At 36.3% G+C, this 15,961-nt stretch overlaps 2 protein-coding genes across 2 annotated transcripts in view; one reads left to right on the top strand and one right to left on the bottom strand.

Moving 5' to 3' along the window:
• Positions 1-9,775: 9,775 nt before the first annotated feature.
• LOC122077166 (UDP-arabinopyranose mutase 1) lies at positions 9,776-13,229 on the top strand. The gene is made up of 4 exons (XM_042643008.1): positions 9,776-10,172; positions 11,336-11,586; positions 11,734-11,902; positions 12,686-13,229. The coding sequence occupies exons 1-4, from the start codon at positions 9,858-9,860 to the stop codon at positions 13,010-13,012; spliced, it is 1,062 nt and encodes a 353-aa protein (XP_042498942.1). The 5' UTR covers positions 9,776-9,857; the 3' UTR covers positions 13,013-13,229.
• Positions 13,230-14,542: 1,313 nt separating this feature from the next.
• Positions 14,543-15,961, bottom strand: part of LOC122076627 (probable tRNA (guanine(26)-N(2))-dimethyltransferase 2) — a 22,025-nt gene continuing 20,606 nt past the window's right edge. Inside the window, exon 12 of the mRNA XM_042642032.1 lies at positions 14,543-15,142. Within this exon, the coding sequence (XP_042497966.1) occupies positions 14,903-15,142 (240 nt within the window). The 3' untranslated portion in view covers positions 14,543-14,902. The remainder of the gene's footprint in view (positions 15,143-15,961) is intronic.

The raw sequence follows: 15,961 nt of genomic DNA, 5'->3' as shown, positions 1-15,961 counted from the left end.
GAATGGGTCTCTCTCTCTCTCTCTCTCTCTCTCTCTCTCTCTCTCTCTCTCTCTTCAAGTAGAGGCTGTTTCTCGATTCTAACCAACAGACACTCGATCGTCATGGAGCAACCTTTCCATTGAGAATAAGAAACATCTAAAGTCATGGAGCAACCTTTCCATTGAGAATAAGAAACATCTAAAATCTTATCCCAACTTAATGGGGTCAGTTACATGAAAATTCCAAGCAAGGATGAGCCCGAAATCCTTATAAAATGATGAAAGGGGAAGTGTGGGAAACCAAGGTTTTCTTACCAAGGGCCACCCTTCAAGAGCTCTACTAAAAGAGTAGAGTAGAAGTGAATTTCAAAAAACCAATGGGCTTAGACCATGGGGTTGGACAGTGCAATAGTGTGATTGAACTTTCAAGATGGTAGTGAGTCAATTTAGTTCCAACAGAAATATTGGGCCTAAATCTAGCGTGCTCAAATTATGGGCCGGGATGAAGGACCCATAATAGAGATGAAATATTTCCCAAGAAAAAAAAAAAAAGCAAAACAATTTAATTGGCCGGAATGAAGGACCCACAATGGAGATGAAATATTTCCAACTAATGGCTGTAGCTCGTAACTGGTTAGGCTTTTCCACCAAAGGAACAAATGGACGAACCTCAGCCCAGCCCAGCCCATCACAGCCTCTAATGAGTAATGGTGTGACAGTGTGAGTTTTCAGCCTGTCTCAACCCAGCCCAATCCTGATAAGGATGGATGGGCATGGGCTTCAGATCTAATGAGCTGTCTTTTTAACTTTTTCCTTTAATGCGTACAATGATTCTTACATCCTTTTTACATTTAAATTATACCTTTTGAACTGATGATTTAACAGGTTGATCATTGGATAGATCAAAGACTACCTTCTATGCCAATTGTTAAATGTCGTGTTTTCTCTCTCTGTCTCTCTTCAATTTTTCAATGTTTGCCAATAGAGTTCATTTTCCAGACATTTTTTTTTAAGCTAAAATTTGTTAAAGGAAATCAAGGGGAGAGAAACTATTTCCTAGAAAAATCATGTTTACAAGGAAAGGAGTTAGATGTATCCACCAAACAAACACGCGACAAAGTCAGGGAAGAAACTCCCTGTGAAAATGAGGACCCGTTTGATAATGTAACCAGAAACGTGTTTTTGTGTTTTCTTGTTCTCAGAAACAAAGAAACGGCATAAATACCGTTTGGTAAAAGTGTTCTGTTCTACTTGTTTCTTGAAACATAAATTGAAATTTATAACAATTTATGCTTCAAGAAACATGAATGACGGAACAAGTTTTACTTGTTTCGCTTGTTTCTCGAAACAAAAAAGGGGCACAATTCCACGATCGACCGACACACCAACTTAAAAATCTATGAAAATTTATGCTATTCATTCGAAGATTGACACCCCCCTTCCTCTTCAAACGTTGAAGCTTCACTGCTTCTCCTGCGTACCCGACCACGGGGAGCTCTGCAAATACGGCCCTTCTTCATCTCGTTGGTGGAACACCAACCACGATCGTCACCCTCTTCAACAGTATGCCTCCCTTCTCCTTCGCCTGCGAAGAACGCAAGGAGTGGCAGAAATTGAACCTCCTCTGTCTCTGAAACCATACGAATCCTTCCCCATCTTCATCTCGTGAACCCTAGACTGGTCGAACGCAAGGAGTTTAGTCCCTTTGACAGTCACTCACATCCTCTTAACAGCAACTGAACATTTGCGGACTGGAGTCACAGGATACGGAGTGAGAGGTTTAGTTTAGTTTAGTTGGAAGCTCTTCCAATGGCGGTTGCGCTCTCTATAGCCCCTCACGCATTGCAAAAACGATGTTCGCCCTCGATATCACACTGGAAACACATTCAATGCCAACATCTTTCATTAGCTCGAACGGCGACGGCTGCCTATAGCAGAAAGACAGATCAACGGCCAGAAACTCAACATTTCGGAACATCTAATTGGTCGTTTGAAGAAAGAATGCAAGAGGCTCTTAATGTGTTGGAGCTCATTGAAGCCCAAGGCATGGAACCAGAGGCCAGCTTGTTTTGCATTCTTCTCAAGAGCTGTGTAGACGCTGAGAATTTCAAATTTGGGAAAACAATTCACAGCAAAATTGTTGGTACCCAACTGGAAAATGACGTTTTCGTGGTGAATAATCTGATTAATTTGTATTCAAAATGCAGGAGTCTGAAAACCGCACGCAGGTTGTTCACAAAATGCCTATTAGAAATGCGGTCTCTTGGACTAGCATAATTTCCATGTATAGTCAGTCAGGCTTTCCTGAAGAAGCTCTAAAGATGTATAGTTTGATGATATCAGATGGAAATATCAAGCCCAATGCGTTCACTTATACCGTAGCATTGAATTCTTGTGCAAAGACGGGGAATTTAGAGATGGGTATCGGGATTCATGAGGATATCGTGAGGGGCAGATGCGAGAGCGAGAGGATATTAGAAATGTTCCCAGAAATAGAATTTATCAAACACCTTCTTACCCATTTCTATTTCCATAAACAAGAATTATCAAACACCCTTCTTACCTGTTTCTGTTTTCAGAAACAATAATTTATGTTTCCAGAAACAGCAATTTCTGTTTCTGCCTTTTCTTGAAACATAAACGGCAAAAACGTTATCAAACGGGCCCTGAGTTTCCCTATTACAAGACCAATCAAAAAACCTAAAAGAAGCATCCTAAGATCATACAAAATATTTCATAATGAATCCTCAAATCCATAAAATCAGCTCTTAAATTAAAAAACACTCTGCAATTCAAGGGTTTTTGGGTGTAAATTAACCATATCAGATTGGTTGGAATTGAGATCAGTCAAGAACAAATTTAATCCAAATCAAATGACTCACCGATCCAATTTCCGATTTTTGAAAACATGGATGCAAGAACTACATGCCTAATATGGGAATAATTCTCATTAAAAGCCCTCTGTTCAACCTCATGTAAGGGTTTTAAGTTGAACGGTTGAACCTCACTGCATGAGAAGGCATGTCGGTGATGTGGACAACTTCTCTAGAAAATTTGGCATATAAAATGCCTAACATACCCTACCTTGATGGCTCATAGGACCTTTTTGAGTTTAGTTCTTCTGCAGGTAAATGTTAAGTTTTACTTCTAAAAATACTCATTTTACCTTTTAAATGGCAACAAATGGGATAGGTGTCGGCACCTAACCTCATATGTGGTGAGAATCAATTTGATATTTTCCTTATAAGAAGCATATATTTTTAACTTATAAGAAATATATATTTAAGATAAGGTTTTCTTTCCATCAATATGTCTAGTAAAGTATAACGTTTATTTGTCATTTATCATCAGTACATGGGTTAGTCCATGTGACAGAGGACTAGGGGGACCACGGAAGCATCTCATTGGTACAATTTTAGTTTAAAATAAATAGAAAAAATGGCTAATCTTACCATTTTTTTTTTTTTTTAATATTCATCTCCATTGATGATATTTTAGTAATTTTATTAAATCCTTGAATAAGAATTTGAAGATGCTATGAAATGGATACAACACTACATATGTGATCCTTAAGAGAGGTAGGAGTAAACCAATACTAACTAAATAACTGATACAGGTTTGTTGGGACCTTCGCTACTGATTCGCAAACTGATACAGGGAACAAAGGCACTAGGTAGATGGTATGCTTCGCCTCGCTTCTTCATGTAGTGACCACTGTTAGTTAAAACGCGTTTAAAATGCATTCCCCTTTTTTTGTCATTTAAAACGTGTTTTCCCGTATGCTATTATACAATCCGGAATAAAACGGAAACGGAAAAAGAATCCGTTTTAAACACGTATCCGTTTTTTAAGGGTAAAATAGGAATTTTATTAAAAAAATTAATTAATTAAAATAAATTTAAAAAAAAAAAAAAAAAAAACCTATTAGTAAAAGTGAAGAGTGAAGACAATATGGTATTTGGCTTTTTGTTTTTAACTTCCATACTATCTATAGGAAAAAAATCTCATCTTTTTATAGCCCATTGAGTAAGGAGAAGCTAAAGCTAGTAACATCTCATTTTCTTGTAGCCCATTGGACTATTTTATCTTGGGACTCCTAGAGCTTTTGGAATATTAGATGTATGTATACAAGTAATAATCTCTCCAATTGCATGAGTATACTACCGTTTTTTTTTGTTTCGTTTTTTTGAAAACTACACGTTTAATACTTGTACCATTCGTTTACGTCCGTTTACCGTTTCCTTTTTTTTTTACCGTACTGTTCATCGTTTTTATATGTTTAAAACCTGTACCGTACGTTTCTATTTTTTTGCCGTTCCTGTTTTAACTAACAGTGGTAGTGACTGATATATCTATTCATTACTGAGCTATTCCCACATACTCACTTCGGATGAAAGCGTTGCTAAGAGGCTTGGAGCGGCAAAGAAAGTTCCATCGACTCACGGAATAATTCTTTCCCCCCTTCCCTAGGGATGAAAGCTTAAGGATATAGGGCTTGCCTTGATATCTTGGTGGGTTGTACTATTCATTTAAGACTAGGAGAGTGCTTTAGAGACCTGGTTTGGCCTCCATTCTAACTCCTTTGTGGGTCCGTTTTTTATGCTTCTATGGGTTCCCTTATATGGATCTCATTGGGCCTCTTGAAAATAATAATAATAATAATAATATGACGATCAAATGCCTCCCAATGCTTAAGAGTAATATGATGATTACATTGAATTTTATATTGCTTCACAAAAAAAGTTAAAAAAGAAAAACATATTGGATTGTTGTGGATTGTTGGTAGAGTATCACTTTAATTACAAAAAAAAAACTTTACCGCTAGCTTTGCAGTATCTCTCTATATATATATATATCTGTAGTTCGTGCTTGTGACCTAAAATTTGGCTGTCAAACACGTTTCCACATCTCAGAATTGTTCACACACAGCACAACAGGGAAAGAGAGAGAGAGAGAAAGAGAAAGGACGAGAGAGAAAGAGATAAATGAGTTGTGGCTGTCCATATTTCAGCCGACCACGCCATTTCGTTTCTTAGAATAATAAAGAAAAGGAAAAGTTGTACAAAGTAAGATACGTGGCATATGCCATACGCTAATTTGCGCCGAAAATATCGGCAAAGCCATCGTGATTCCGATCTCAGGAGACTTGATAATTGGTCTCCATGGATCGATGATAGATAAATAGACAGATAGATGGATAGATAGATAAATATGTACACAAGCACCACCTCCCCCAGGACCCAAAGCCCCAAACACTAAATAATCTTCCTTCCATCCTTCCTAATTACCACCACCACATGATTTCTTTGATTAATCATTTAAATCACATTTACTAATTACGTTTATTTTCTTTTAATTAACAATTTTCATTTTGGGTATTCTTAACCATTTGATTCCTAATTTGTTGTTTATTTGACTGTAATTAAATAATTATCAAAATATATTTTACTAGTACATATATACTATAGTGCATCATGTGTACCGCACATTTCAATTAAGAAATGGATGTTTCCACTTCCGTTTGCCAAATGCTTTCATTCCATTTGCAACCTCGAATTGATAAAAATATTGTTAAAGTGACTACTTAATTGGAGGACGGATCTCATTATATATTACAGGCCCAGTCACGTGGTTGCAAGTAAAGGGAAGGGAAATGTAATAGTTTCAAAAAAGGGAAGGAACCTATTTTAATAACAATTGTTTAATCTATTGAAACAATTTTTTCTATATTTATGCAAAAAAAAAAAAAAAAAAAAGTAATTATATTTTCAAAACAGAGATTTGATAACCAATAGAGTTCAAATTGTTTACAGTGAACATCTAGCGGCTGATAGCATCAGAGAACACGTCTCAAGGCACTCACAGCCTTTCGCGCTAATCAATCGTATTCGAAATATTTTAGAATTAATTACACAATTGTGTAAAATAATATTTATCATATCAAAATTTTTTATTTTAGGATTGATTTTATTTCATTTCCTTTCCTTTCACTTTTCCCTTCATTAGGAGTACCTATCATGAACTGTCTACACCCACCCAATCCCCCCACCCTTCAAAAAAAAAAAAAAAACAGAAAAAGGAAAAAAATTCCCACCACTAAGAATCCATACCAAACCACCAAGGGGAAAGGATCAAGAAATTGCAGTAGATTTCTACCGAACCATTTAATTTCGACGCAACTCTACTAATTGAGGTTCGGTCTCTTGAGTAATTGGATGCTCACCTTACACAGAAGAGATTGTTATTCTACATGCAAAATCATGAAAAGCACTAAAATAGCATAACAGATAGGTAGGCTGTTGAATGTGAATTAATGAAAGACACTACAAGTGTTATTATTTATTAAGAAAAATTACCACTGCCTATGCAAATTCACATGCAAAATCTGCAAAGCATATGGAACCCTTAAAACCACAATTAATGCATTAACAATACTGGCCTTAAAACATGTAACCCTAACTTAATCAAAAAAAAAAAATTCATGTAAACCTGCAATTCATAGATGCAGGTCACACCTGGGCATTGGCTTGACGGTCTACAGTGTCAAGTGGAGTATCCGCCCGAGGATCTCTATGTGGGTTTTCTTTGTAATGACCAATAGACCCTTGAATTTGTTTAAAAAAAAAAAATGCATATACCATGGGTCCCACCTAAAAGCTATGCTCCCTCCCTGTGTTACATGTTGCCTCATGAGTCTTGACCCATTCAGGATAAAACAGTACATTTTAATGATCCAGACCTTAAAAAGTGAGTTCAATCTCATTGTCTTTTTCTTTTTATTTTACTTTCTTATTAGAAGTTCAATCTCATTGTCATGATACCAGTACTATTACAATTTCTATCATACTATTGAACATTAAATCATTATTTGAATTTCATGCTATTTAACATTAAATTCTAAAAAATAAAAAATAAAATTTAAGGTTTCTTTTTTAAGTTTTTTTTGTTTTCCTTAAAAATTTTCTTTTACACCGTAAAAAGGACTGAGTTTCTCTTCATCCACGATGAAAGCCAATGGGCATCGGTGCTAAAGAAAAAGGTATTTTCGACCCAAATAATAAGGATGAGAATTTATGGTGGAACTCATCTCATCACATTGATGCCAATAATAATAATAATTTAATGATTAAGATATACAATAATTATTTGAAATAATCAATTTGGTTTAGTAGTCACCATCCTTGTAAACGTACCAATGTCAAAATCATTTGCAATACTCTCGTTTAATTCATTGGAGAGTTGTAATTAAAGGTATTTAATTTTTGGATTCCAGCTATGTTCATGATATAATATGTATAAATGATAATTAAAAATAAAAAATAGGGTAGAATAGATATCAAAGTTGAATCCTTGGTTATTAGGTCAAATTTTTTAAACCAAAGTCGATTATTGACTAAATTTGGTTAGTTATCTGGTTTGTTTATCCGGTTCGGATTTAATTTGACTATTCACTCGCAGCTTGAATTTGATTATTTGCAAAATCATTAGGTTTTCTATTAAACTACAATTAACATAATCAACACCATGTAAAAACATAAAGAAGCTAAATCTATGGGGATCAAGGTTTTAAAACTCTTGATCGGTCTTGTTCGATATCGTACCCTTATTTTTTTTTAAAGAATTTTTTATTACTTTGTTTACCTTTGAGTTGTATCAATGGATCGATCTTAATCGATATCAAACCGATCTAGGCAATTTCACCCATCCTGATCTTTTTAGCAAATTTATAAAATAAAAACCTATCAAATATGAATTTCACAAATTTCCTAACCCTCTCAACTCACATTTGAAGTAGAACCAAAGAGATGGAAGAGTTGAAGCAAGTCGCTCTCGAAATTAATGAGTTTGTAGTTTTTAGGATGTAATGGTTTTTGGATCGGTCCAACTATGGTTCTTAAAGGATTTATCAGAAACGCATCAAAAACTTGAATTTAGTGATTCTAATTGTATGAAAACTAAAAATTAACCCTCATGTGAGTATATATATAATTGAAAAAAAAAAAAAATCAATAATTAGAACCAGAGAATAGTTACCTCAAGCACCAGGACAGTGCCTCATAAGAAACAACATGAGGGCAACTCAATGAGAGAGTTGAGGGGTTCGTAGGTGGTAGGAGAGAGAGCAATTGGACGCATAAGATTCAAGAATCCGGATTCTCTTTGGTGCTTTAGTGCGTCCAGCATGTATCTGATGGCTGGCAACACTTGGGAATGCACCCTAAGTGTTTCCAAGACATTTGATGTGCGCTGGTAGAAAATGCCGATTAATTTCCTAATGATATGATCCTCTAATCTCCCCTTTCCACTTACTAATTTGGATAAGAATTTTCATGCAATAACTTCTTTTGTCAACTATATATTGCTACATAAAATCCTACAAGATTAATGGGACCTGGATCCACACAAAAGTGCCAATGTGTTAAGTAAGCATTTGATGGTTGGTAGTGCCTGGGACATGCACCCCAAGTGTTTCCTAGTCGTCATATGCATGCTTACAGGAAACTACCAATTAATTTCCTAACAATATGCTCCTCTAATCTCCCCTCTACACTTACTAATCTCAAAAAGAATCCTCCTGCAATTTTTTCAACTATATATTGCTACATAAAATGTTGTACTTGTTAAAATAAGAATGGGAAATGACCTCAATTAAGATATTATCAATTGGTGCACCTCTAGTAAATACAATTTTTATATCTTCAAAAGCAGTAGTTAATTGTGCTCAGATCATTTTACTTAACAATATCACGTAAAATGATCTTATGTCATTGGATTTGGATTTTGTCTAATGAAAGTCATTTCCTTGTTGAATATTTTTTTCATTCGCAAGCAAACATTGAATATACCACATTGATATACTGTCAGGGAGACATTAACCGTTTGTATACAAAAACTTATAATAACTAATTGTAAACATCGATAAGTACATTATCAAGGAGATTTAAAATGCATTCAACAACTCCAATCTCAGTTCCTTATAGAAAGAGAAAGGGTAGATTATGGGGAAGGCCATGAATCGAAATCTGACTTGCCCTAAATGGCAAATATAACAAAAGATTTAGGGCAAGATTGGAAATACTCATCTCCTATAGAAACAGTTATCATAAGGGGTTCTAAGTATAAAGCCTATGAGGTCGTTTTCCAAATCAATGGAAATTAAGTTATAATTAGAATCTTCTTAAACTCCTACAGAAATTCTGTTACTGTACCATAAATCCATAAAAATTACTCTGAGACCGTATTTTGCGGAAGCTCTTTCTCTCTCTTTAATTTTTTTTTCTCTCTCTTCGAAACGCTACAGTCCCTCCAAACAAGGAAAAACCTCCACGACTCCCAATACACGTTCATAGCTTTTCCCACTTCACACGCTTTTCCTTCATTTTCCCCTAAAAAAAAAAATTCATTTTCCCGGAATTACAGTTTCTTAAACTTGCCAAAAGGTGGATTAGTGAAAATCTTCTACCTAAAGTAACTCTTCTTCACTTTTCTTGTCAAAGTTGACCTTGCCTTCTTTGGTTTCTCACCAAACAAACAATCAATTTCAACCGTTTGATTGGTGGGTCATTTTCCAATCAACCCCAAAAGAAACGGAAACTCAAATTTCAAAGGAAAGGTGGAGATTTTATTTTCCCAATTCTTCGTATCTTCCACAGAAGGTCCAAAAACACCGGCGGGTTTGAATGGGTCCACGGATTCTAAGACCACTCGTTTGGACGCCTCACACGAGCTGGCTATGCCGATATCACACGTGCCAACTCCTTGTTAAGAGGTTTATATAGTAACGTTACCCCTTTCAAGCCCTTCAGTCTTTACTCGTTCCCTTTCTCCTCTGCTATTGTTTCGATCGGATCTCGTTGGATCTCTTTGATTTTGCTCCGATGGCGCATTCCGCGACCCCTCTGTTGACTGATCAGCTCGATATTGTCATACCCACCATCCGGAATCTCGATTTTCTGGAGATGTGGAGGCCATTTTTCCAGCCTTACCATCTGATTATTGTTCAGGATGGTGATCCTTCTAAGACCATCCATGTTCCTGAAGGGTTTGATTATGAGCTTTACAATCGTAATGATATTAACAGGATTCTGGGTCCTAAGGCTTCTTGTATCTCCTTCAAGGACTCTGCTTGCCGTTGCTTCGGTTACATGGTGTCCAAGAAGAAGTACATCTTCACCATCGATGATGACTGCTTTGTAAGTGTTTGATGTTTCTTATTTTTCTTTGAGAAATTTGGAATTTTTCTTTTTTGGGTTTTGTGATGCTTGTTTTTGGGTTTTGGGTTTTAGTTGCTTTCGTTTCAGATTTGTCGGTGAGGTTTTGGTTGGGTTTTATGTTGGGGTGAGGGTAACGGCATTGTTGATTTTGGATCTGGGTTTTATTTCTTTACTTTCAAGCAGTGATGTGAAGCCGTAGCTAGAAAATCTAATGAGTTGTTTTCAGTGGAAAAAAAAAAAAAAACCTTTAGCTTCTTCTTAAATTGTCAACGGGCATGATTTTTTTTTCCCCTTTCAAAATTAGGGTAATGTTATGGAAGAAAACTGGAACCTTTTGGATTGTTTTTGGAAGAAATAATTTCCTTATGCAACGTTTAAATCCCGAATTTTGTTTTCTATATCTGTATTTAAAACTTAATTGAATGTTTAGGTTTATGGTTTTTTGTGGTCAGTTGGTTTTCTTGATGCATCCTTTTGGAGTGATCTGCTTTGAGCTGTTAGATCCCTATTGGATGGCATTGGATCTATCGTATATCTTCTTTCTTCTTGAAAATATTATGCGTTTGATTTCTTTGTTGACAACTTGATCTGAAAGCTTGGGTCAGGCATTGTTCTGTTAATCAGTGTTATTGATTTTAGAAAACTGAACTTTGACCGACAGCATCAGGTTATTGTAACTTAATGTTTGTTACTAGTGAGTTTAATATGGAGCTCATTCCACAGACTTTTGCTAACTATTTTTCTCCTAGAGGTCCACAAGTTTTCTTGCTAGCTAGAAATTTATGGCTTGTCTTATAAAGTTGTCATCTAAAATAAGGCTGAAAACCATGTAAAATTGTATGCTAGGTTGAGTTTTATTTTCATGATGGACATTCTTTATTGGATGATCTAGTTAATTGGTGGGTCACATTTCAAGATCTGATTATCCTAGTAATTCTATCATAAATTAGATCATTGTTTGCTCTTAGTTATGAGAAAGGAGTTGACTGGATTTAGGCAACATTCGCTGATTTAGTTGAGATCATGGAATTTTTGGCACATCGTTCTTATTTGATCTGCAACTTCAAATGCTTTTCTCCTTGGTTTTGTTCTCTTTAAGTTAATTATCTGATTTTGTTTCTGATGATCCTTTGTATCCATAGGTTGCTAAAGATCCATCTGGGAAAGAGATCAATGCACTTGCACAACACATTCAGAACATCCTCAGCCCATCCACTCCCTTCTTCTTCAACACATTGTATGATCCATTCAGAGAAGGTGCTGACTTTGTCCGAGGATACCCATTCAGTCTCCGTAATGGTGTTCCTACAGCTGTATCTCATGGTCTCTGGCTCAACATTCCTGACTACGATGCCCCTACTCAGCTTGTCAAGCCTCTTGAAAGAAACACTAGGTGAGTATGTCATACATTGTTTTGCACTAGGTGGGTATATTAATGATCCTTTCTAGTTCTAGAAGAACCCCTAATAAAAATATTAGAAATCCATTGTTTTTTGAAGTTTTTCCTCTTTCTTAATAAAAAAATCTTTCTCTTTGTTAGGTTTGTAGATGCAGTGATAACCATTCCGAAGGGTACCCTGTTCCCCATGTGTGGTATGAATCTGACATTCGATCGTGAGTTGATCGGTCCTGCCATGTACTTTGGACTCATGGGTGATGGTCAGCCTATTGGACGTTACGATGATATGTGGGCTGGCTGGTGTATCAAGGTACTTAAATTTGGTTCATTCACTCATTTTCAATTTAATTTTCTATTTAGATATTTAAATTGTCGGTTTTGTGTAATTGGTTTTAAAATTGTTATTGTTTATAAGCAAGGAGCTAGTTTGTTCACAATCATTCTCTTCACAAAGATGGTTTTATTTTGTTCTTCACAAAATTTAGCTCTATTCTGTCATTTGCATTTTATGAAATGCCTGGATATATTGTTTCAAATCTCTTATCTTTCTTCATGGTTTTGTGGCCAGAAGTTGGGGTACTTACTGTATGTGTATGGCTATGAATTCTGTCTCCATAAATTCTGTTTCTGAGGTGCTGTTAGAATTTTTAAAGTGAAACTTATTTTTGATTTTTGTTAAAGTGAAACTTAGTTAAGATTATTTAGGTGTCCTTTGCATTTTATGAAATGCCTGGATATATTGTTCTAAATCTATTTACTTTCTTCATAGTTTTGTAGCCTAAAGTTGGGTTACTTACTGTATGTGTATGGCTGGATGTATATTTTAAATCTCTTAACTTTCTTCATAGTTTTGTGGCAAAAAATTGGGTTACTTATTGTATGTGTATGGCTGGATATATTGTTTTGAATCTCTCAACTTTCTTCACAAAACTCAACTTTCTTCATAGTTTTGTGGTCAAAAGTTGGGTTACTTGCTGTATGTGTATGGCTATGAATTCTGTCTACATAAATTCTGTTTCTGAGGTAAAGGTAGAATTGTCTGTTTCTGAGGTAAAGGTAGAACTGTTAAAGTGACTTTTTTATGATTTTGTAGGTGATTTGTGACCATTTGGGATTGGGAGTCAAGACTGGTCTCCCTTACATCTGGCACAGCAAAGCAAGCAACCCATTTGTGAACCTTAAGAAAGAGTACAAGGGCATTTTCTGGCAAGAAGATATTATCCCATTCTTCCAAGCTGCAACACTTCCAAAAGAGTGTACCACTGTTCAACAGTGTTACATTGAACTGTCAAAGCAGGTGAAAGAGAAGCTTGGAAAGGTAGATCCTTACTTTGAGAAGCTGGGTGATGCCATGGTCACATGGATCGAAGCATGGGATGAGCTAAACCCACCTAAGAAGGTTGAAAACGGCAGTGCCTAATAGGATTTTGTTTAACAGTTACCATCGGTACTTCTTTGATAGTTTCGACTTCGTAGTCAGTGTAACTGTTATACTTTGATCTTCCATTTCTTCAGCTTTTGGATGAAGGTCAGAGTATATTTTTTTCTTTCAGTTGATGCATGTATTTTTTTAAATCATATTTTCTACCTATAAGTTTATTTAGAACAATAAACTGAAATTTGATTCCGTACTGAAATTAGTATGTTCTGCTTTATTCAAAAATGATTGGGATGGTGGTGGACCAGAAGAATGATATTTGGCTGTTGTGGCCTGTGGGGGGTAATAGTGGTTTTCTTTCCCTTTTTTCTTCACTGCTTTTGAGTTTTGAACGACTCTTGTGTTTGAATTTTGAACTTAAATACCGGGGTGGAGGCAAATTTGAATGAACCTTTCATGAGTCAAAGAAAAATCGAAGTTTGATCAGTTTTAAAGGTGTACACGTCTTCTGGTCTTGAACTTGGTTTTTGGCACCTTTGGTGGTTTGATCTGACTGCCATTTGGGTGGCAGTTTTTGTCACTATTTGAGATAATAATTGAACTTGGTTTTGAAATTGAAGAAGTTGTCCTTTGGAAATTGGAACGGTTAACTGTCTTGCCAGCTTAATGGCCAAATCAGAGTTTCAGGCACCCAGCTTGGAAGGGAGTGTTAAGCATCGTTTTGTATTATTTTAAGAATTTTACTAGAAAAATTTTCAAAAATGGCACCAAGTAGGGACGAAGGTACTTTGTTGAGTACTAATGATAGGCTAATAAGCATTGGTTCAAAGTGTTCTTGCTTCAGGATCAGGGTCACAGCAGTTTATGGAAATTCCTTAACATAAACCATTACAAAAGAATTTCTGAACATCATCATCGCCGCCATGTCCATCAAATTTAGGGGCTTTGAGAGCTCCAATTTTCTACCCAAAAAACAAAAAAAAAAAGAGCTCCAATTTGGAAGGTGGTAGTTTTATCTTTCAAAGTTGAATTTAAAACCAGCTCTACACTTCCCATTGCACGTAGGCTAAAACCCACTGCATAACTTCTGATCCTCAGTATGGTATTAACTTTTAGGTATCGACACATCAGCTGATATTTATCGGTATCGCCAGGTACCAGAAACTGACATGATACTGAAAAAATCAGAAGTACTAGCCAATATAATTACTCTAGTTTTAGATTTACTCCAGCTAATGGCCGATCCATATCATGTTGGTATCATATCGATATCGTTATCAGCAGTGACTGGTGACCGATATGGCCACTGATACCAATACCTATAAGCGTGTCTCCTATTAACCCAGCAAGAAAAAAAAAGCAAACCAATGCACAAGGCTCATGCTACTGCAAGGTCTGGGAGGGGCAAGTGTGTATGCAACCTTACCCCCTTCACAGAAGAGGCTGTTTCCAACCCAGCCAATTTTAGCTTATTAAGCTCTCAATAATATATCATCTCAGCACATTGGTACACAGACCACCAAAGCATATTATTATTGGGACCCTTAACAATATTACATACGGCCCAACTAATGAAAAGGAAAAACGATCAACATACCACTCTTTAAATATCTGAACAAAAATTTGAACTCAAAACTTGCCTTTTAGAGGCTTTCGGCTTCACAAATACATTATACCTTATATTTTCGCCAGGCAATAAGTTATTTCCCACTTTGAGGAATACAACTGAACAAAAAAAGGAAATTCCATAAATAAGCAAATAACACACTACATAACAACTTGACCAGGAACCCTCTAACTTCCTCCACTAAGCCATTTCCCTTGGAATGTCACTTTGGAACTCTCTCACAGGTGAGGAAGTGTTGCTACTGGCGCAAACAGTCACTTGCCCAGACTGACTATAGAAAAGTGTTAAAAGGGAGGTTAACCTGCTTATGGAAGGGAGGAGTTAGAATTATCCGTCTTCTGGCGCTTAGAGTTATGTTCATCTGCTTCTTCATGGTTAATACAGTTAGTAACTGCCTCAGGACCCAACAGAGAGGCATGCTTGCTTGTGATCTGACGACCTGCCCTAAGCTTTGGCCCCCAATGCCTTTCAGGATTTGGAAGGAAGCGTGCTACCTTCTTAGCTTGTGCCTTGCTAAGGGAAGCAACTGCTCGAGCAAAATTAACCTGCAAAACAAAAGAAACACAGATTTTTTTACATCTAATAGCAATTCGTAGTATGGTTCTGCACAGCAACGAGTTAAAATGATATTCAACTAATTTGAAATTATGATTTCAGCACATTATGGACCACATCTTTTAGAAGCATTGTGGTGTGGTCTATTTTTTCTCAATGAATAACAGAAGGTCAAAGAAAAGAAAGATTTCACAAGGGATGGGAGAGAGAGAGGGAATGGGATCGCACAAGCCAGGCAGACTCTAACTCTAATAAAAATTACAATAAAAAAGATAATTAAGAATTACAAAGAATCCCAAAAAATGGAAATAAACAAAATCCTAAATTATCTGAGCAGACCAAAGACCCAAATTCGGATCCAGTTCTCGGTCTGGGTTCCCCAACGGGTTTAGGCCAGTCCAAGGAAATGCTCCCGCATCTAATAGATCAGCTAAGAGTGAAAACCAGAAAACAGAGCATGTCATATAGACAGCCTATAAAATGATGACGAAACTGGTAAATAAGGGCAGATTCTAAGAGAGAATAGTAATTGAGGAATAACTACAAAGTTTCAGAGCAAACTAATAGAACTAGAGGATATATGAAGTTATGAACTAAAAAAAGAAGGCTGAAACTAGACAAGAAAACAGGGGATGTGCCTAGTGTTAAAATAAAAAGATTAAGAAATAACGGGGGAAAGCATGGCTCTCACCTGGGAAGAGGACTCAGAACTGACCAGTGGGGGGAGGAGAGAGCAGCAGCAGCAAAAACAAATTCAGAAAAATCTTTGTTTATCGATTCCACCCAGAAGAAAAGGGGGGGGGGGGGGG

The sequence above is a fragment of the Macadamia integrifolia genome, chromosome 4 (assembly GCF_013358625.1).
Source record: "Macadamia integrifolia cultivar HAES 741 chromosome 4, SCU_Mint_v3, whole genome shotgun sequence".
NCBI classification, from domain to species: Eukaryota; Viridiplantae; Streptophyta; class Magnoliopsida; order Proteales; family Proteaceae; genus Macadamia; species Macadamia integrifolia.
The sequence above is the reverse complement of the archived record's forward strand: the minus strand, read 5'-3'. Positions and strand labels throughout refer to the sequence as shown.